The sequence below is a fragment of the Boleophthalmus pectinirostris genome, unplaced genomic scaffold (genome assembly GCF_026225935.1).
Source record: "Boleophthalmus pectinirostris isolate CB_2022bp ecotype Guang Dong unplaced genomic scaffold, ASM2622593v1 HiC_scaffold_20, whole genome shotgun sequence".
NCBI classification, from domain to species: domain Eukaryota; kingdom Metazoa; phylum Chordata; class Actinopteri; order Gobiiformes; family Gobiidae; genus Boleophthalmus; species Boleophthalmus pectinirostris.
Genome location: NW_026571153.1, coordinates 12585941 through 12609346, shown reverse-complemented (window position 1 = coordinate 12609346; position 23406 = coordinate 12585941). Strand labels below are relative to the sequence as shown.

The 23406-nt window shown below is 38.7% G+C and overlaps 1 protein-coding gene across 1 annotated transcript in view; it reads right to left on the bottom strand.

Moving 5' to 3' along the window:
• The window catches only part of LOC110159334 (glucosidase 2 subunit beta-like), a 384952-nt gene that overhangs the window by 14775 nt on the left and 346771 nt on the right, over nt 1–23406 (bottom strand). The window contains 2 exon segments of the mRNA XM_020923884.2: nt 3300–3362; nt 3364–3400. Of these exon segments, the coding sequence (XP_020779543.2) occupies nt 3300–3362; nt 3364–3400 (100 nt within the window).

Sequence of the window (23406 nt, the reverse complement as noted above, 5' to 3'; positions counted from 1 at the left end):
ACCAGGACTGAGCCAGGTCTAAACCAGGACTGAACCAGGTCTAAATCAGAACTGAACCAGAACTGAACCAAGTATAAACCAGGACTAAACCAAGACTGAACCAAGTCTAAACCAGGACTGAACCAGGTCTAAACCAGGTCTAAACCAGGACTGAACCAGGTCTAAACCAGGACTGAACCAGGTCTAAACCAGGACTGAACCAGGTCTAAACCAGGACTGAGCCAGGTCTAAAACAGGTCTAAATCAGAACTGAACCAGAAGTGAACCAGAACTAAACCAGGACTGAACCAGAACTAAACCAGGTCTAAACCAGGTCTAAATCAGAACTGAACCAGAACTAAACCAGGACTGAACCAGAACTGAACCAAGTCTAAACCAGGTCTAAACCAGGTCTAAACCAGGACTAAACCAGGACTGAACCAAGTCTAAACCAGGACTGAACCAGGTCTAAACCAGGACTGAACCAGGTCTAAACCAGGACTGAGCCAGGTCTAAACCAGGTCTAAATCAGAACTGAACCAGGTCTAAACCAGGACTGAACCAGGTCTAAACCAGGACTGAACCAGGTCTAAACCAGGTCTAAATCAGAACTGAACCAGAAGTGAACCAGAACTAAACCAGGACTGAACCAGAACTGAACCAAGTCTAAACCAGGTCTAAACCAGGTCTAAATCAGAACTGAACCAGAAGTGAACCAGAACTAAACCAGGACTGAACCAGAACTGAACCAAGTCTAAACCAGGTCTAAACCAAGTCTAAACCAGGACTAAACCAGGACTGAACCAAGTCTAAACCAGGACTGAAGCAGGTCTAAACAGTGCGGAGTTCTGCGCCGGTCCTTTCGCCTGCGGTCACCTGACGGTCTACGCGGGTGAGTCTCTGGCGTTTCACTGCTGCTGATATCGTGGTGATTTTAATGAATTTGTATGAAGATAAACTCACCACTTCAATCCAAGTTAAAAAAGCATTGTAACGCGCTTTACTGACATTTGTACAGAGTAAAATAATACAATGTTTTTCCCTGTAACGCCGAACATTACTGCGTTACAGCACAAAGCAATGCACTACAGTAATTAGTTACTTTTATAACTCGTTACTCCCTGATAACACTGATAATGACAGTAGGTTATGTTAGTGTGACTGGATGTCTTTATTTTTCCAGGACAGTCCCAGTTTTGAGCCCTGTGTCCCCTGTCCCAGCAGATTTATCCAAAACCAGTGATTTGTCCCAGTTTTATACAATAAATGTCCCTGGTGTCCCTATTTTTGACCAATCTGATCGTTGCCAACAGTAAAGAGAGTCATAAATGATCATTTGTTCAGGTAAAATCCAGAAAAGCTGCTTAAAATTGACCAAGACGCAAAGAAAATGTGACTATTTTAACTCACATGTTCGTCATGAATGGACTCTGAGTAATAATTTCCCTTAATTACCCCTTCATTTCACAAGTTTTATTATTACCAACCACCAAAAAACTGTGGGTGTCCCAGTTTTTTATGTTGAAAATCCTGGTCACCCCAGGTTATGTTCACGTTACATCACAACAGTCTATAATCCCTATAGTTTAACAAAGTGCTGGAGGAACAGTCGGAATAAATAAATGATTATGGTGCTAGCATACTCTGTACTAGTGCTAATGCTAATTTTGGCGCCTCATAAATAATGAAATAACGTCACAGCCTGAAAAAATCTCCACCTAAAAATAAACGGGGAAACTACACATTATTTTGCTATGGTGTTTTCATGTTTTATTATATAATCTTTGGATCTCGTGTATATTATAATGTTGTTTCCTCATCAAAAACAAAAAACAAACAAACCCAGAGTTGTGTTTTGTTTCATTCACACATGTATAACACACAAACTCTGCATATTTAAGCTGAGCTGTTCTCTATTCCACCTTGTGATGTCATGTGGTAATACATGAAGTGCTCCACTGTGTTTTTAAACTCCACACACCTTCACTAGAATCATATGGATAATTTCAGATGTGGAATTGACAATCTCTACTGCAGTGTTTCCCGAAAAATTTTACTGGTGACCTATATTTTTAGAGTCACAAACCTTTGCCTTTGTCTGGGACTGCTGGATTGTTGGCGTGTTCGCAGTGACTCGTTTGTTCAGTTGTGGCTCAGAGTGGCACATTGCACTCGCTTTTTCGGTTCGTTCCTTCGTTCCATTCATTGTCTGCGTGATGAGTGTGGCTGCAGGTGTTTTTCACTGTCTGCTCTGTGTGTGTTTGTGTGTTCTGCGGGTGGTGCGGCTTTGTAGTTTACTGAAGTCGTGCTGGGACACCCGAGTGGATTCGTGTATAGGGCGCTCTGGATTGTGGGGTGTGCGGTCGTTTTTTGATGGGGTTAGAGGCTTAAGAGCGCGTTATAGCCCAGAAAATATAGTATGTCACGACTAAATAGCAGCGATTGGTTAAATAAAAAAGTACCTGCCTACCGTCGAGCGAACGAATCCTAATGCTGCGAGGTCAGACGGTTTCCACGATGTGAAACCGGCTGATGAATCGGGCTGGTATATTGCAGACCTACATGCAGATCTTGACAAGGCAACCCAAGATAAAAGGTAGCTGTTAAATTGAAAACTACTACTTCATGACATCATCATCATCAATTTTGAGCATTTTGAGCTTTGGAGACAAACTAATGACGTAGGGTTACTCAAAAATTTACCAAAATAAAACTCCAGGTCTGTTTTTGAGGAGGTAAGAGCATTATAACATGACGTAAAGCTCACAATAGTCAATTTTATGTAATGTAGGACCTTTAATGTGCTCCAGTCACGTGCCTGATCACTGCCCACTTCTTGATCTGTAAGTATTTACTGATTTTAGCATGTACTTCAGCACATAATTGTACTTCCTGTTAGGCGTAGCAGACGTTACCAACCTCCATTGTCCGTATTAACTTGGACCAGATTCAATTTAATTACATTTTGGAGTCGTGATAACCCATTTGCACTTTTATTTTGACTTCTTAAGAATGAGCTTCTTGTTTTTTTAGCACGACTCAGCAAAAACCTCGTAGACATTAGTTCAGAGCGTGTCTCACTCGCCGTCTCTCCGATTGGAACAAGCCAGCTACCATTAGACTTAGACAAACGTTATTGCTCCACAAGGGAAATTACTTGGACGCAGTAGCTCACACATCACGTTATATTACAATAATGAAGAGTATACCTTTTGTTTACCACCTCGCAGTTGCGTAGGAGATTACATAACGTGTGATTGCGTCCTCTTATACCCTGTACCCTGACGTGCCCCGCGTAATCATGTACATTTCATACTCACAGTGGTACTCCGGGAGCCGCCCTGCCAGCACGGCTCTCCGTTCTCGTACAACTGCTGACTGTACAGGATTCTGGGCATTTCCGGACCACATCCCCCAAACTCTGCGAACAAAAGCAAACACAAAATCTATTAACCAAAACAAAAACTCATCAGCTCTTAAACACTGTGAGACAGGCGGTATTGTGGGCTGGCTTCACAAGTGAAAATCTGGCAGAAAGGGCCGTCTGGCAGCGCCCCTGTTTGCTTTCTGGCTCCGGCGTCTCTGTCTCCTTTAACAATGGAAGGAAATATTAATTACAGTTTAGTTGAATCAGTGATTAAAATGAAAATAAGACACAGGGGAAGTGGAGGAGATGGAGCCAGTCGCAAAAGTGGCGGCCCAGAGCAAGCTAATTACATTCTCACCAAGAGGAATCGGGGAGGGGCAGCACTGAGGAGGCCAAATCTGGTGCAGGGATACAGTTTCAAATGTGCTTCTTTAAAGGGGCTGTGCTTTCATTTGTATTCTTGTACAAAACAAAACAAAAAAAAGCTCTTTAAGTAATATACTGTATGGTTAAAGTTGCTACAAAAGAACAAAATTAAGACGGTAAAATTACAATTATGATACGACATGCCTCCATTTAGACGTTCCAGTTTTCTGAACCTTTTTAGTATTGCTATTCCGACACGTCTTTTTTTTTTTTTTTTTGAGTTGTGATAGTCTGCCCAAGTGCATCTCTCGCTGTTCTTCAATGTTCTTACGGTGTTCTCCGTTGGTCACCTACATGACAAAATGAATGCAGCCTCCGTTTAAGATTAGATATGTTCCCGAAGGATGGCCTATGCTCTTTTTTTTCCCCACGACGATCAGTTAGAACATTTTCCCGCTGTCTGACATCTCTTGTGGCCGAAGTATTCTCTAATGAAGAGCTTTGCACCGGCCCAAGCATCTTATGGGAGCGTAAAGTAGAATTATTCACATCGGAAAAAAAGAATGTTTGAAATATAGTAAAATACTGCTACTCCGACAATGAAAAAAAAAAAAAATTGGCGTAGTGTGATGCTTGAAAAACAATGTTTCTACCGCTACTTTGATAATTACACGTCAATGTCTAAATAGCGGCATGTTGGAATAACAGTATGTAACCGATCAACTTTTTTGTTCAATCGGGGACATTCTTACTAAGAGTCAGGGGAAACCAACTGCCTAATGCGACGTTTATATGATGTCGGTCTGAACAGAAGACGCAAAAGTGGTCTTCACTTTTTATTCCGCGTTTAGACAAGCGTTTTCAGGAGGAAATCTGCGTGCATACGGTGACACAAAAGTGTGTGGAATTCGACTGGGTATGGGTGACACTAGGTGGTGATGCTATGTGACGTAAACATGTACACGATGTGAGCAGATCTGACCAGAGTTTTGCATCTTGGGCAGTGTAGATGGAAACACTACGGCGGAGCGTGTTCAACTTTTCCACTCTGGAGGGTGGTTTCAGATTTTTGCGTTTTTAAGCCCCCAAAACGCTGTCACCGTCTAAAAGAAAGGCACTTCCGATAAAATATTTTGTCATTTTTACCCACAAGCGTTCTTGTGTAAACAGACCCTCACACCGTTACAAACAGTTGATTCTCTGTGCATTTTTAACCCTCTCAGGCTCAAATTAAGTTATATTAACAGGAAAAATCTGATATTTGGGGAAAATGATCATATGGGGTAGTAATATACAATCAGATATATACAAGCAGATTTGCAGCATTGGCCTGGTGTGGTAAATTAACACTGAAGACTGAAAATGATATGAACGCTAACTTTATGTGTATAGCACTTTTCATAACAATGAGCAGAGTGTAACAGTATTTTACAGTGGCAGAACAACATCACTTTTTTGTGTAGTACTCCAAGAAACAATTTTTATCCTTTGTAAAGCACAAAAGTACTTTGCACTTCTGGCAGGCCGTTTGCGTGTAGCCATTCTTGCACAGTCTGCATCGTCCACGTTTATCAGCATGGATGGGAGAAAAGGCTCCTGAGTAAAAAAGGCTCATAAAATATGGATGTGGAGTAAATAGGTAATTGGCATTTAGCTGTTGCAAATCTGCAACGCCTGCCTGGAGAGGGTTAAGAGTGTCAAAAATGCTGAAAATGGGTGTAGATTACAGCTGGGAATCACTGGGTCCCTCGCGACGCAATATGATGTTATCACAATATCACGATATATGCGATAATCAATATAATGCACCTGGTACTCTGAGATATGAAGCTGTTTTTAAGAACCAAACACATTTCAGCAACAGTATCAACTGTTAAACGACATTCTCTCTGAAATAAAAACACCTAAAAACTGAAAAATTGAAGCAAGAACATCTTTACAGAGACAAGAAGGTGACCGACCCGCCAACAAAAAAGTCCAGCATTAAGGTTTAGCTGAAAAACACTCTAACCTTACTAACCTCCATTGTCCGTATTAGCTTGGACCAGAGGCAGTTTAATTACATTTTGAAGTCCACATAAACCATTTGTCCTTTTATTTTGACTTCTTAAATAAAAGCTTACTGAAAGACATGACATTCATAAACTAAGGACAAATAACTAGTGGGAGTAAGAGAAGGACATTTCTGCACACTTAAAGGCAATGTACTTGATTTTTACGATCTTAAAAAGGCAGCAGACACAATTATTCCTCACTTAACTCATACATCCAGAGCATCCTAATTGTTCAGCGCGATGAGTGCTCTTCACGACTTTCAGAGACCGTGACAGCAAAGACAACATCAACTAGCATGTTAACGCACATTCCTGATTATTGGACAATAAAATGCTTTCTAATTAGACTTATTTTGATATCATGAGCTGCTTATACATTATATTTGTACTGGGGTAGTACAAATAAAATGGATATAAAGACATTTTTTCCTCAAGCACATTGGAAAAAATCATGTACAAGACAAGGCCCATGTTACGCTATTTTCTGATCTATGTTATAATGTTGTTTCCTCATCAAAAACAGATTGTGTTTTGTTTTATTCACACATATTTAACAGTGCACATGTAGGCTGTGTTCTTCTCTCAAACAGAAAACACTCTGTTCCACCTTGTGATGTCATGCGGTAATACAGGAAGTGCTTCACTATGTTTTTAAAGTCCATACACTATGCCCTGGAATTGCCAATTGCTGCTGAATTAAACGTAAAATGTACCTTTTAACATGAAAAACCACCACTTCATGACATCACAAGGTGGAACAGAGCATTCTGAGCTGATGAGAATACGCAGAGTTTAGAGTTTAAATGTGAGTCATTGTGTTAGATTATGAAGAGTAGGGGTGGGATTAAATACATTTTCTTCTTCCCACTCCATTTTGGGCAAAATAATAATAATAATAATATTTTTTGGTTGTTATTTTCATTTCTATTATGATTTCACTATGTTATATGTTCCACTGTATATGAATGTAAATGTTTACTTGCCCAAAATAAATGCATAAAATGAGTTTAGACTTTAAACGCAAGAATACGCTGAGTTTAGAGTTTAAACGTGAGAATACACAGAGTTTAGACTTTAAACGTGAGAATACAGAGTTTAGAGTTTAAACGTGAGAATACGCAGAGTTTAGGGTTTAAACGTGAGAATACAGAGTTTAGACTTTAAACGTGAGAATATACAGAATTTAGAGTTTAAACGTGAGACTACGCAGAGTTTAGAGTTTAAATGCGAGAATATGCAGAGTTTAGAGTTTAAACGCGAGACTACACAGAGTTTAGAGTTTAAATGTGAGAATACGCAGAGTTTAGAGTTTAAACGTGAGACTACACAGAGTTTAGAGTTTAAATGTGAGAATATGCAGAGTTTAGAGTTTAAACGTGAGACTACGCAGAGTTTAGAGTTTAAACGTGAGAATACACAGAGTTTAGTGTTTCACAAAGTATTACAAACATGTGTGAGTCCAAAACTCAGCGGCTTGACTTTTAACTGGAACCCGGAAACACAAGAGCACCTATTTTATCCTCTCCATTGTCTCCCAGTGTCTTTTAGAGTTGATTTTAAACTTTTATTTACTCTATGTGTTTACACGGCCTAACGCCCTCCTACCTCACTGATTAGATCCACTCTTATGCCGCCTCTCGCACTCTCGGGTCAACAAATCAGCTCGTCGTCCCAAAGACTAAACGCAGCTTTGTGGGGACTGTGTGTTTTCTGTTGCGGCCCCTCGACTCTAGAACCAGTTGCCATTAGACGATTTCACTGGCTTTTAACGAGTGAGATGTATATTTCTTGATGTTGAGCATCTTATTGTTTTCTATGTTTTTTAGCAGTTGTATTGTGTTTGTATTGTGTGTTTTGTTGTACTGCGATTGTCTATTTTGCGTTTGTTTCCAGCATACTTACGTTGGTATGGTATGGAATGAAACAAAACACAACTGCAGGTATGTTTTGTTTTTGATGAGACAACTTTCTGACTTGACTTAAAGCTCACAAGAGTCAATCTGTGTAATATTAAGTGAACAAAAGACAAACTAAAATCATCTGATTGAGAAAAGAAAACTATTATCTCTCCAAAAGAGTGAAAAGACGAGATTTGAAACATTTTTACCGACCAAAAAATACGTCTCTAAACCAGCTCATACCTCTTCTTCTTCCCAATGTGAGTCTATAATTGTCTATTTCTGTTCGACAAAAACCTGAGTGTTATGTCCTGAACACTTTGTCAATGTTCAGTTAATCAGTGTGGATAAAGCACCACAAGAGCTAATAAATTGTGCTATTCGTTCTTGTAATCTGTCTGAGTGCTCTCTTCACAGTGCCAACAGCGGATCAACAGTCTCCCTCTATGACCTTTTCCCATTGGATTAAAGCGCCACTTTTGTTCCAGCCGCTGCTTTTAGTCATAGACGAGCTAATCTGCAATTCAAGCTCTATTTTGATGTGTTCATTTGTGCTGCTAATTGACCCTAATAGAATGATGGATTACCTTAATACGCCGTTATCCTGACATCTGAATATTTTCATTTAGCTAAGACACAAGCTAATCTATCCGCTAATAGACGTGTAATTAGCTGATTAATTATTGACAGTAAGAGAGGATATAAGGGCAAATCTCCATGAAAACAAACAATAATATTTAATCCAACGCTACGCTTCTTTGTAAGCCGCCATTTTGCTTGACCAGCCAGTGGATTCATACTTGGAACGGTCCAATCACAGCCGCTATTTTGTAATTTGTCTTTAAAACGCAGAAGGCATCTCCTCTAGAATATTTCTGAATCATTCACAACTAAAATATACAACTTCTGACTTGCAATGATTAAAAAAAAAGGACAAATAAAAAAGTAACTGTACCACAATACAGTTACTCAAGATTAGTATTCAGACTATGTCAAATGTTGCATAACCGCTGAATGAAAATGCGCTGCTGCAGTGAAATGTCACTGTGAAGAGGCAGGCGCTCTCAGCTCTTCACTTCTGAACAGGAAGTCAGTGGACCTGTTTAAATTATTAAAATGTTTTGCTGAATATTTATGAGAAAAGAGCAGAATATAAAATAATGGTCTATAATATACTGTAATAACTACTCAAAAAACATAATATGTGTTCTTTAATTAATGTAGGTAGGTACACAGGATTGTATGCAGTGTAAAACAAAGTATAACTAAGCTCTACAGCGGGGGTCTAAAACCTTTATGTTCTGGTGAGATAACTTTACAAAAAGAAAATGCCAAAGAGCTGCTAATTTTAGCGGTCCACAAGAAATTGAGCATAGGAAAATCTTAGATGTGGAACAGTTCAGACTGCAGGGATTAATGCTCAATTCGGAGTTTTTTGTGAAATCCGAAGTTTTTGCAAGTCTTTCGCATTTGCAATTAAATGTGACTTGTATGTGATCTCCAGTGTGAACTTCAAACGCCCCAAAAGTTTCCCGCATGTGCATTGGAGGACACAACGACGTTACACGCAGCAAATGTGCTCAGTGTTTACGGACGTCGCCTAAACGTGGATGCGAGCTTTGAGCACCTGGAGATTTTAAAGTTGCTGTCGTATCAGAGCCAGAACATGTACAGCTTATTTGTTTTAAGGAGGAGATTGAGAAGGATGAGGTTTTTGGCGTTCATGGTGTTTTGTGGGGCAGCGTTCGTAGAAAGGAACGTGTGGGTGCTGAGTCACAGGCGAGAGTGGTGGGATTGCGATGTGCTTCACTGCTTCACTGACATGAAGTTCATCCACAATTTTAGTATGAAGAGAAGACCGTTTGTGTACATCTGTGACGTGTTGGTGGGATGAATGTGATCTGGCTGTTCAGACTGAAGTCGCATGTCTAAAGATTGGATATGTATTGGTTTCAGGAGCACATATCCAAGTGGGCTGGGTCACATTTGAAAAAATCTGATCTGTTTCGTTCAGACTGTCATTAAAAGATCAGATACAGGTCGCATAGGGGCGAAAAAATCAGATTTGGGTCACTTCAGACTGCAGTCTGAACGTAGCCTTAGATACATATAAAACATAAAACATTATTAATACACAGAGTTAGTATCAAAATGATACATTTACAATGATAGTTCATCGAATTTAAGTCATTCAGCACAATACGTATAAGAAATCCTTTGCTGAGCTACTTGGAAGGAGGTGGAGAGCTACTGAGACCCCCGCTCTGTACTAATATATGTCATTTTCAGGAGGTGGAAAGTCAACGGCATGATTCTACGGAAACAGAAAGTTAAAACCATACATTGGAATATTCTTCATGGAGATAGATATGTTAAATACATTTTATGCCACACTAAGAGATATTATGCTAAGGAACAACATTTTTTTCTTTTTTTTCTTTATTCTGCACGTATATAACATATAACAATGAAAAGCACACTAGATAAAAATGTAGGTGCTGCAAGAGGCAAAAAACCCAAAAGAGCTTATATTAAAGCCTCCACCTTATGAATACATTAAAATTGAACATTATAGCTGTGCATAACTAAAAAATTACATTTACACACCTTAGATTAAATACATTTGATTCAAACATGGATTAAATTACAATGCAATACAATGCAAAATACAATTTATCCCACATTTCCATGGAAACAAGCAGGAGGAGGGCCCCCTAGAGGCCAAAGAAGAGTCAGGTTTGTGGAGATGTGAGTAAAGGATGCATTTTTGTCTGTTTTTAAGTGCAAAAAATGTAATGCCTTTATTTTAGTCTAATGAAATTTTGGTAGAAAAGTTACACACTATGGCTTTAAGCTCTAACACAATGGAAATCTAGACTTCACTGAAAACATTAAATTTGTGATCACAGAATCGCTAAAATCCTTATTTAAACGGACTCTTTACTTTGAAAGATCAGGAAAAGACAGACAATTCAAATGCGCTATAAACGTTTTTACATGTTGACTCCTTTGCTTCTTTGGCTTCACCCCGTGACCTGCTGCTGATCCAGACAGGCCCTGCGCCCGTGGGAGCAGTATGTGGCTATGCTTTATTCAGCAGTGTGAACAGGTCAGGCAGAGGGGAACTGCTCACACGACTGGAAGAAGTCTCCAGCTCCACGTCCTGCTCCTTTCATTGAGTTTTAGCACTCTCTTTGCACCCGGACGCTCCCAGATGAGTTTGTGTCAGATGCCCAGGAGGAAGGAGGGGTAAAAGTGATAGTGCTAACGCTGACCAGTGCAGTCTTATCATTACAACACAACCCCCGCGCCTCTGTTGTGCACCTTTGTAGGCTTTGGAGCTTGCAGATTCCCAGGAGGTTGTGATGGTTCTATGAATCAGGCTTGAACTGAGGGGCATCTTTACTCACAGGAAGCTGGGGATGAAATCTTATTGACAGCGCATTCCCTGTAATAATACCTGCAGCTCTGGTATTGGCAGGCTACTCTTTATAATCGATCGCAGTAAGACTCTGCGCTTGGATGCATAGGATTGGGGGGGATAAGGTAAAAAATCCATCACTTTTTTTTCAACCATATTTGATTTTTTTTTCTTTCTGGTTAAAAAATGATAAATAAATATGGCTGTAAATAAAAAGGTTCATGAATTTATCTTATAGACTCACAAAATCTATAGATCCACAAGGGAAATTACTTACACTACACTACAGTAACTCACAGATTACATATAATAACAAAGAGCAAAAAATATAACTATAAATAAAAATGGTACTAAAAATCTGAATAAATTGCAAAAATAGCTAAATTATAATAACAGAATTATAAAATATGGCACAAATATAATGCAGATTTAATAATAAACCTCAGTTTAAAGAAGATATATTATGTCAAATCAACCTTTTTTTGATTAGGGCTGGTTATCATTAAGAAGTTCCCGATCAATATATACCTCGGTACACAGGCCACGATACGATACATATCTCGATACAGTGCACTTTCGATTCGATACGATATATTTCAAATCGATTTGATACGGCTCAATAAAAAAAAAAAAAGCTAAATCGTGTCGTTAAGCCACGTCTTGTACAAAGTTCATATGAAACACTCCCATTTTATTTATCAAAACAGTGAAAAACAATTTTCCTTCCTCTGAACAAGCAACAAAACTGTAGCGCTGTAACAAAATAATTTTGTAAAATGCACCAAAAAATACTCTTATATATCGATACAGCAGCCCACAATATCAATACTGTATCAAAATGATACAATATATCAATATTTCGATATTTTTTCCACACCCCTATTTTTGACCACATTATAACAGATTTTCACTTGATTCATGCATGTGGGTGAAGTCCTGTAGAAGGTTTGAGTTTAAGTCAATTTTCAGTTTTCTCCTACCCCCATCTCTGCTTAACCAGGCTGGCGCCACCTAGTGCCTCCGCTCAATTTCATTTGTCTCTAGAGACTATGTCAGGAATCAGAATACACTAGACGGTTTGCAAGAACCATGGAAGTTGTAGACCACACACCGGGCAGTCAGAGAAGAGCTGTGAAGCCATGACGTCAAACTCAAGCGCGGTTGAGATGGATGGAGACAAAGCCATACATTGTGTGTTGGCAACGATTCCCAAGATCAAGGATTTAAAGCCGGAACAAAGAGAATGTTTGGTTGAAGTTTATCAAGGAGAATGACGTTATTGCCCTTCTTCCTGCGGGATTTGGGAAAACCTTAATAAACCAGTTAGCCCCGTTTTTAGATATGTCACGACCAAATAGCAGCGATTGGTTAAATTAATAAACGTACCCGCCTACTGTCGAGTGAATGAATCCTAATGCTGCGAGGTCAGACGGTTTCCAAAAAGTGAAACCGGCTGATGAATCAGGCTAATCTCTGCATAGTTCTCTGTACGTTTTGTGATTACTGGGGGGCTTTTCTCCATTAAAAATCAAAAAGCTCCTCAATTCTGCAGTTTTGAACACAAAGTCAAAGGACCCATATTGCTGTTATTAAGCCATTTAGATCAATATAGTGATTGTCTGTTATTAATCTTCATATCTTGATTTATGGACAAAATTGCTAAATAAAAACACCAGGATCATGCGGGTTAATGTGAATATTTTAAAATTAAAATGAAGAGCCCTGACAGCAGCAGTTACGGAGAGAGGGGTGACAGTTTTTCAATATGAAGTCAATTGGGGCGATGGAGCCAAAAACGCACCCATGCTGACTTCCAATTTGGATCGCGGCGGATAACTATGTCCATTTATATATACAGTCTATGGGATCTATTTATGTTTTAGTTTATACTGAGAAAAAACACATTAATATTCCTTCAAACTGCATGCTTTCAAATACATGCCGTTCCCTTGTTTCTGTGTTTCAGGTAAACTGAGTAAAACACAGAATTTACCAAATGTATTAAATATCCTTGAATCTTTGAGAAAATCACTTTGCACTCTTGTTCAGGTTGACTTTTGCAACCGAGAGGCTTACGTTGCACAAGCTAACCCCTCCGGTCTTTGCAGGTTGACACTAGAATCTTATGCAATTGAATTTACCAGGAAAGGTTAACAAGGTACAGAAACATGTCTGTAGCACAAATGTCAAATATTCAAGGAGATTTCTGTTCCATTTAACTACAACCAGCTGACACTATCTACTGAGATGAAAGTCAACTTTAGTGGTAATAGAAAACACTACTTTGCATGAAACATAAATCAAAATACTTCAAAGCTTCATTACCTAGAATTTCAACTGCTGGTAAACCTTAACCCGAGTGAAGGATTTAGTGAGTATTTAAGTATTTTTAAAAAGCTCATGTTGTATTCTGATTGATTCTTGTATACTTGAGTAATCCTGTAATGTTCACCATTCAAGGTTGAGCACTAGGAAAATTTCTACTTCCACCTACCTCATATCTCCACCCACTTCTCTGTACTTACTTCTGAGTGTTTGAACAGAAAGTCGTGTTAGATTGAATTTGCGGTTTACAATTCAAATGTAAAATATTATCAGAATGATCTCGAGATGAACAAGTATAAAACTAGTCTACACCCATAGAACATTATGGAACCTACCTGGTTGATCGTCAGAAGAATTAATAATCAAGTTTCAATTAATCATTAACGTTTTTATATTAAAATTATCATCATTATTATTACTATTATTAATCTGCATAAATAAACTCAACTTTACAACATATAAACCATAACCACTATAGAGCCACATCAGCCTGTTTGACATTATAATGTGTTTAATGCAGCTTTGACACATTTGTTTATGTTTTACTGAAACTTAAAGCCACAGGGCTAATTTGCATAAACTATAAGCACTGAAAAAACAGCTCTTTCCTTGTGCACTGATGCGTCAGTGACAGAAGGATGTTGATGATGATGATGGTGAGTGTGTCCTGCGTGTGTGTCGCGTTGGAGATGGTTCATGTTTTCAGAGATCAGACATGCTCAGGTTTAGTGCAGCTTTTTATTTAACAGTCATTTCACTCACGTTATTTAAGTTGGTCACTTTATTTATTTTGGGCAGTGTTGTGATGAAAAGACTGAAAAGTGTTTGTCTTTTAGACACACACGTACTCAACTTTATGTTGCAGTAACCAGAATACTGCACACATGTGCCATGACGAAACTGGGATACTCAAAAAAGGAGGTGTGCCATAGCAGAAACGTGGGTCTGCGAGGCTTTGCTCTGCCAGACACAGCCTCGTCTCCTTACGCTACACTACGCACAGCAACCTACATTTGGTTTGTCGATTAAAAATGAACATGATCAATGAAATTCTTAATGATCAATTATTGATTAGTCGACTAATCATGCCCATCCCTAAGGGCTACTATTATTTAATGTTGAAAATCACATTTTGTTGTCTAAAGAAAGAGTGTTTTTTAATCATTGTGATACTGTAATCGGTATTGAGTATCAAGTCTATTCCTTAGTATCGAAATCGACTTTTGTCATAGTAAGCTTGTAGTATCTTGTCAAGACTAGTATTAGACGCATAAATATGACATACACAAAGGACCAGACAAAGCAGCCCACCCTAAACGTACAAAAAGGACCTCACTGGTGCAATGACAGCTCCGTTTTCCATTGTAATTTATCAGCGTTAGGCTCCGGGCTGCAGCCATGATCTGCACAATGCTCACTTACAGCAGCAGGATGTGTCCCTTACATTATCCTATCCTCCTCTTCTTTTGTATTTCTCCCTGTGCTGTGTACACGGTGCAGGGGGACTAGCTGCACCTGTCTGCTGCTGCCTGCACTGAAAAGGTTTCCATCCCAGTATTAGCATGCAAGTCACAGATCCAGACAACCTGGGTTTGCAGAATGACAGGTGGATGTGTTTGCATTTCAGCTTTAGGGAAAATGAACATATTATGTGCCCAAAAAAGTGATGTTTTCCCTGCAGTTATTCTTGGTTGCTTGGTTATTTATGGTAAGATCAGGTTACTTAACACATTCAGTTATAATCTTAGCAAAATATGACAAGAGTTTGGATTTTATTAGGGATTTTATAAGTCGACTAAAGATATTCTTGGTTGACTAAAGACAGATTGACTAGCAGACATAAGATTTACTTAACCATTTGAGTAATACTTTATTTTCCACATACTTTAATACACTATACACCACAGGTGTCAAACATAAGGCCCGGGGGCCAGATCCGGCCCTCCAAAACCTTTAATGTGGCCCTTGGGTGATTTTCTACTAAAATATTTTAAATGTTGAATTTGAATTTTTCTTAAATTTTCAGGTTGTTCATAATATTATAATATTATAATAAGAAAGAGTTCATCAATTAAAAAAGATTTCTGTAATAGATTTACGTTTCTCTGCACAAATATTTGAACTTATTGTTATTTTTGGGGTTTATATTCCATGAGTTTTCTGATCCGGCCCCTTTGTGATCAAAGTAGGTTGGATACGGCCCTCGGACCAAAATGAGTTTGACACCCCTGCTATACACTATTAAGTACAATGTCAAATTATTTAACAGCATTCCAACTCCAAGTAGATCCTTCTTGTGGTGTACAGATTCCTGTTTTGTTTTGGTTTGTGTTAAATTTAGAGTTAATTGTACCCATCTTTTAGCACTTTCTATGCTTAGTTCTGTTAAAGAAGACATATTGTGGCTGTGTCCAGTATATAGATATATTCTATGACACCAGCGAATCATTATATTATCATTTTATAATCACAATATTGACCTAAAAACACTTAATAAACCAAACAGGTTCTTTCTCTTTCATGTTAGAAAACCACTGTGCCCAATGGGAGCTGACAACACAACAAAGAGCAGCACAGCTGTCAGCACCACCCATGGATAGTTGCACATTGTGAAAGCTATAAGCAGGTTTTTTTCCCCATTTCATCAACAAAATGACAAGGTGATGCAGCCAAATCCTATGTGTATCACCGATTAAAAACATACAATTGGAGAGAAAAGTAAATACAGAGGAGTGAGTTTACGCCGGTGGAGCTGAAAACGAGGGTTGATTGGAGCAATGATGTCTTAAATACAGGAGTATAAAGATTAAATGCATGAATCAAGCTAAACTTCGAATGGGTAAATGAGAAGGGAACGATTATAACAACTATAACATGATTAAAAGCTCTAAAAAGTCCATTTTGAATAATAGGTCTGCTTTAAATTCTACTGTAGCAATGTGTAGTCCTGTAGACCAGATTCAGACCTGGTTTAGATCTGGGAGGCCACATTTTTTTCTCTGTGGTACTGAGTAGAGGTTCCTCTCCTGCCCCCGCCCGTGCTCGCACCAGCAAAGAAATGTAATTTTCATTCCCGCTCCTACCTGCGCTTGCGATATTTTGTCCTGCTCCCGCCCACAAATCCCGCAAGATGGTACGTTCGCTTTCTTAAGCTCTAAACACGGAGATGTGGAAAGGAATTGTCTAAAATGTGCGTGAGATTAGACCACATTTGCAAATTTAATCTGCTTAAAATGTTTTTAATAATGCCAAATAAAATATCCAGCACAAATGATTCATGATAGGCATACATTCATCATTTCTATCTTTTACTTTACACTCATATTTAGTTTGCGGGACTGCAGTTTATCATCCCAGCCGCCCGCTCCCGCCCGCAATGAGTTTTTCTGTCCTGCGCCACACTGTTTTGCGTCGGGAGTGTAAGGCTCTAGTACTGAGGGTAAAAAGATTTAAGAACCACTGATTTATAATTAACTCCCACATAAATAAATGTTATTTCACTTACATTATAACTGTAGTGTAGAATTAAACAGTGGGACGGCCTTTTTGTTTGTTTTGAATACATTTTTTTTCCAGCAATAACACCAATAACTCAAATAATAACTCAACTAAAAGTTCTTGTTTCTAAGCAGGTCCAGGAATTATACCTTAGCATTGTGTGTTGGGTTGTAATACCCTTGAAAAAGCACACTCCAACCTCACATATTTTCTTTTGCACGGTGAAGGCGGAGTCACTATTTAAGATAAATGGCTGCAGATATCGAACGCTGTGTGCTTCTTTAAGCCTTAAAACATGGGGAATCTTATTTACAGATACCTGGATTATGATTCATTCTCTGTCTGGGCCTACTCTAATGCCATAAAAGCACCTTCCATCACAGATAAACCTGTAAAAGCGCGGTATGTAGCTGGGCCTAAACCTATTATCCCTGCATTTATGTTCCATTGTGGCAGAGATTGCGGGAGCCGGGGAGGAGTCCATCTCTGGAGTCAATCTCACTTCATTTTCCTCCTTTTGAATGGGCGAGGTGCGATCTGTATTGACACGCAAATGAGCAGATGGACTTGTGATTTAATTATACCCAGCGGCCACAAAAATAACTGCGCGCTCAGCTTCTCGTGCTAATTTACAACCGCGCTAAAACGTAACACCGGAACATCTTATCGATCACTTGTCTCACTATTTCAGCCTTCATTGTTTTGCTGATTTTATAATCCTATCTGTATTAGCTGTAATTAGCCCGCCTTTCTGTAATGATAATGCAAGAGGAGATTATGAAACGATGTGGTCAGCGATGATTTCTGTTTTAAACTTCATGGTGTAGTTAATCCGCTTGCCTAGAGAGATAAATCCTAGCTAATCTGGCAGTAGCTCTCTCTAATATGAGTAAACATTCAGTAATGATGAGTTAGTCAAGGTTATAGTGAGTTCATAGTTGAAAATGCACCAACTTCAATATTAAAGTTGTGTAATGGTGATAAAGGTAATTAAAGGGCCTGCATCTGGTTTTAATTTAGTCTTGTCAAGATGAATGCTCTTTATATCATGTATTATATGCATCTACAAAGTCCTCTATTATGCAAAATTGACTCTTGTGCGCTTTTAATCATGTTAGAATATTGTTATATTATCAAAAACATACTTGGACTTGTGTTTTGTTTAATTCATACATGTCTGAGTGACCTTTTATTATTAGTCTGTCTGCATCTCCAAAGCTCAAAATGCTCTGTTCCTTGTGATGTGAAGTGGTAGTTTTTAAGTTAACAGCTCCTTTTACTTTTAGTTGAGCAGAGATTGGAAATTCTAGGGTTGAAATCATCAAGTGATTCTAGTGAAAGTGCATGAAGATTAAAAATACAGTGGAGCACTTCCTGTATTATCACATGACATCACATTGTAGAACAGTGTTTTTTGTTTGAGAGAAGAGCTAAATATACACAGGGTTCCCACTCTTTTTCACTGACAAAATTTCAAACCTATTTCCATGACGTTTTCGTGACCTACAGTGATTTTTCCATGACTTTACGGCACCTACATGTGTAGAATTGATCAGACTTTTAGGACTAAATATGAAATGTTAACCCTTTCCACTCACCTTATGGTTTGGTTTTATAGTTTTTTAACATTCAAAATACTGTCAGTGCATTTATCGTCATCTCTTTTAAACAAAAGGCACATACGTTCAGAATTAATCATAATAGTCTAATGAGAACTTAACAGAACGCTGTGGTTGTGTGAAAGAGATACTAAAATTCCATGACTTTTCCAAAACGTTCATTGAATTTACAAAATTCCATGACTTTTCCAGGCCTCAAAAATAATAATAATAATAATAATTTTCAATTTCCATGACTTTTCCAGGATTTCAGTGACATGGGTCATTCCATCAACTTGGACTCTGTGTGTTTAGATGTATAGCCATATACACTGTATGGATATTTGGCATGTCTTAAGATGGGGTAAGTCAACTTCTAGGTAAATTTGCGTGAAAAAAAAACAAAAAAACAAAAACCTCCAGATGGTTTATATGTTGTAGTAGATTGTATTGGGATATATTTTTTCTGTCTATGTCATTGAGGTTGGGCGTGTCCCCTATTGTCAATTTCAAGGTCAAAATATAGGTCAAAAGGTAATTCATCTCAAAAGTACGCAAATGCAAAAATAAATTCCTTATGATTTCCTCTTTCCAGGGATACCTTTTTTTTTTTATATATGGGACCAGTAGTTAATGAGTAAATGCAATTTGAATTTCAGCAAAAAAGTGAAAAATATTGTGTGATATCTTGCAAAGCATTGGTCCGATCAAACTGAAATCTGAAACTTTGGCTTTTCTGGCTATGATTTACCTATATACCAAGTTTCATCAAAATTTGACAAAGTGCGGTTTAACTGAGGTGGACTGACCCGACCGTGAGAACCCTGTATATGGAGTTTGTGTGTTAAACATGTGTGACTCCTGGTTATGTTTTTGATGAGGAAACAACATTATAACATAGATCAGAAAACAGGCCCTTCAAATAATGTTGGCCTATAAAATGTTGTGATGTCACCTGAAACAGAAATATAAAAACAAAGGTAAACGTATCAATATTGAGACTGAAAAGATGAATCGGTTCCTCTAATGGCTTTCTATTTTTCTACCACAACTCACTAATTTGTCCTGCATGCTATTTCTACCAGAGGCTGCGATTGTTGTGATGTAAAATGCACTTCATTCTTGACCTGCGCCACAGTTCAATGAGCAGTGATTACAGACTACAAAGAAGATATTTCCATGTCTTCTCAAGTGCAGTTCTTGGTATTTAGAGCGATGAAAAGGGTACCACAGAGCCTGGACGCACTAAGGTTACGTGTCCAGTATATGAAAATGCCCCGTGCTTTACTGTCTTAACATATATTCAACAAAAGTCGTGTTTCCTGCAGAACTATAGAGTAAGTGTATATAGTTTTTCATCTATAGTGACCTTTCCACATATGGTTTTATACAATGTTCATATGTCTTCATGCTCCAACAAGATTTTTCTTTCCTTTATTTTTTGCTTGGTTGGGTATGGGCCTGTTGTTGTGTGTGTGTTTTTTTTTTTCATATCAACATTAGAGACTGGTTATGACAAGAAGGGCATCTGGCATCTTTGTAAATGTCACAATTTCAACTGAATTAAAAGAAAAGAAAAATACTCCTGCCAAATAAGCACATAATGTTTTTTTTTTGTGTGTTCTATGACTCACTACCCTTGCATTTACTCTGTATTATCTAAATGTACTGTGCAAAATATTTTCATGCCAAATTACTGTACCGTTAAAGGAGGATGGTTTAAATTTTCTGGTAGGGGGTCAAGATTGTTTTCCAAAGAGATATTATTGCTCTGCCTGTAGCATTTATTCAATTAAAGGTGTTTTACTGCTGTCATTGTAACGGTACATGTAGTCGGTCCACAGTGAGTGAGTTTACCTCTCCACAGAACTGACCAGTAATTTGCCATGGAGTCATTGCGGGCTTGTCTCCATGGAAATAGATACATTTATTGCCATAGTGTGGGACATTCTAGACAACGCAATAACATTTACATGAACACAAGCAGGTGACGGACCCTCTGGTAGAAATGTGTGTAGAATCTTTCAGTCGTCCAGATAGACTGCAATGAGCACTACACTGGAGAAACCAAACAGCCATTTCACAAGAGGATGTACCAACACAGACAGAGAGCAACACAGGACTTCAGTCTGTCGTACATCTCCACCTAGAAGCCACGGGCCACTTCGTTGAGGACAGCGAGGTCCAGATCTTTAGCCAGGCTTTTGCCAGCTGGTGCCACCTAGTGCCTCCGCTCAATTTCATTTCTCTCCAGCGACTAGGTCAGGAATTGGAATACACTAGACGGTTTGCAAGAACCCCGGAAATTGTAGACCGCGCACCGACCAATCAGCAAAGAGCTGTGAAGCCATGTCGTCAAACTCAAGCTCCTGTCTGGGTCCCTTTTGTGATACAGCACAACAGTAAACAAAGCGGTCGAGATGGATGTAGACGAAGCCATACATTCTGTGTTGGCAACGATTCCCGAGATCGAGAATTTAAGCTGGAACAAAGAGAATGTTTGTGAATTTTATCAAGGGGAAAGATGTTATTGCCCTTTGGCGCATTACATACATCACAACATCATAGCAGCAACTGGTTAAATAAAAAAAAGTACCCGCCTACCATCAAGCGAACAAATCCTCTGAAAGAACAGATCTTAACCATAGAAAATAAATGGTTTGGGAGGGTTAAAGAGAGAGAGATAAAGAGGCTTTTTTTGTTAGAAAAGACAACCCTTCCGGAAGAAATAGAGGCCTCAGACATCTGTCTCCCATCTACAACTCCATCCTAAAACCTAAAAGAAAGAGAACAATAGGGGTGGCCAGGTCAGGGCCTTAGGTGTAAAAACCCTCATTTTGGGCCTGAACTCTAATATGTCCCCTCACTGAGATACAGATGAACAGGCCGAGCTAACAAACAGAAAATGTAAACAAGCTGTTTCTGAGTAGTTTCAGTGTAGTTATCTCCTCCCTGCAGGCAGATATAAGGAAGTGTCCAACAGCGTGTGACCAGAACTGAAGAAACAGCTTGGATGGGCAATGAAAAGTTTGTCCAGTTGACAAATTGAATTTTACATCTACCAGAAAGTCACATAGTGAACCTTTAAAGCAACTGCAAGCAAATGCAACTTTTTGCCTCAAAAATTGACTAAAATATTTTGGATGTTTTTATTGCACTGAAAAATTTAAAAACATGCATCTTACTCTGAGTAGACTTGCATCTCCTCAAACCTGACTCTTATTTGGCCTTGTCTCCATAGAAATGTTGTTCCTTTGGTTATAATGATGATATCTCCAGGCAAAATGTAAGTAAGGTTTTCACTTTAATATGACATGCCACCCGTTACTTTAAATAAGAACGTTATTGAAATTCACTCACACGACTTGGACACTTGAATGTGACGCTAATTAGTGGCTAGGCACGAGATTTAAAAAGATTTATGCCAACATGTCAACACCGAATCTAGCATGTACGACTAAGGTGAGCTATTTTAAGTTATTTTAATTCCAAAATGTTCATCACTTCAAATTCCCTCCTTGAAATTCCATCTTTCTTAGACCAAGCGTATGTCACCTCTGCATTAAATGACTTGTAAATAGTGTGGTAGCAGCTAGCAGCTCGTAGCGAATAGCTAACCTTGCACGGCTAATCACATGGTCTACCTGTGTCGCGGCGCTGTAAAGTCTGGGCTTATTACTGTCACCTTCCCACTGTAGCATCCACTCATTAGCCACCACTGCAACGAATTATACCTCACAGCTATGCTTTCTCTGCCTTAACAAGGGGGTCTGGAGCAGCCAGTTAGTCCCATCGCTTCACTGTTAATGTGCTAATCATTTATAACATAGCGAGGAACCGGGGACACCGCTGCTGAATGTAAAATTGGTAATATAAAAAGATCTAGACCAAACAAGAGAGAAAGTATATGAGAAGAATGAGAAAGTATAAAAGGCTGGTGAACTTTGACCCGCACATAAGGTCACCAATCAGAGCCGGGAGCTGAGAGACGAGCCCCGGCGTTGTCATTACTGTGCCAGCCGCCGCGCCGTCTCTCGCCCATTGTGCCCGCTGTGGTCATGCATAATTCATACGGACAGGAACACACGAACTGCACATGCTTAGTAAAGACCAGGCATTCACATTACATTTATAGGCAGAAATACAAAAAGATATTCAAGCCGTTTTCAGATAAGGAAAATAGACTGAGCTAAAAGAGGCATTTTCATTGTGCTTATGTGCAGGTTGCCTCCCAGTGGTACAATAAGCAGCTAGTAAGATGTACCCGTGGAATAAACACACAAGAATACAATAGATGTGCTTCTCTATGTAAACAACATGCTGTGTGGGCATTTGGATACATAGATGGGGGGAAAGGAACACGAGCCAATATAAATAGCAAACTCTTTGTGAATAGATGATTCTGAGTGTAAGTGAACAGATGCTAAGCAGAAATGATCAGTTAAAGGCTCAAAGCAAAGTTCAATATGTAAGCACGGAGACTGAAATAACTATAATTGCAAGTGTTTTTGAGTGACTGCTTCGTCTTCTTCGTGGAGAAAGAAAATATTACATGCTGAAGATCGTATATGTATAGAACTCTACTCGTATATTGTTTTTGAAAGGGTTGGTATTTATCCGTTGAAATATCAAAAAAATTGAGAGGCAAACCCCAAGGTAGTGTTTTGGACCCATCTTTGTTTAAATCTTTCACATTGGAAGTAAATCACCCGGGCCACATGAGAAACAAAATATTGTGGAGTTCTGGGCCAAAATGCTTAACTCAGTTCTGCATAATATGAATTGTTTTTCTTTATAAAAAAGCAGTAAATATCATTGCTTTGACGAGCTTGTAAGACTGGTAAGAGTTTATGTTATGACTAAGCAATGAAAAAAAGAGGCTGCCTTACAAAAAATGTCA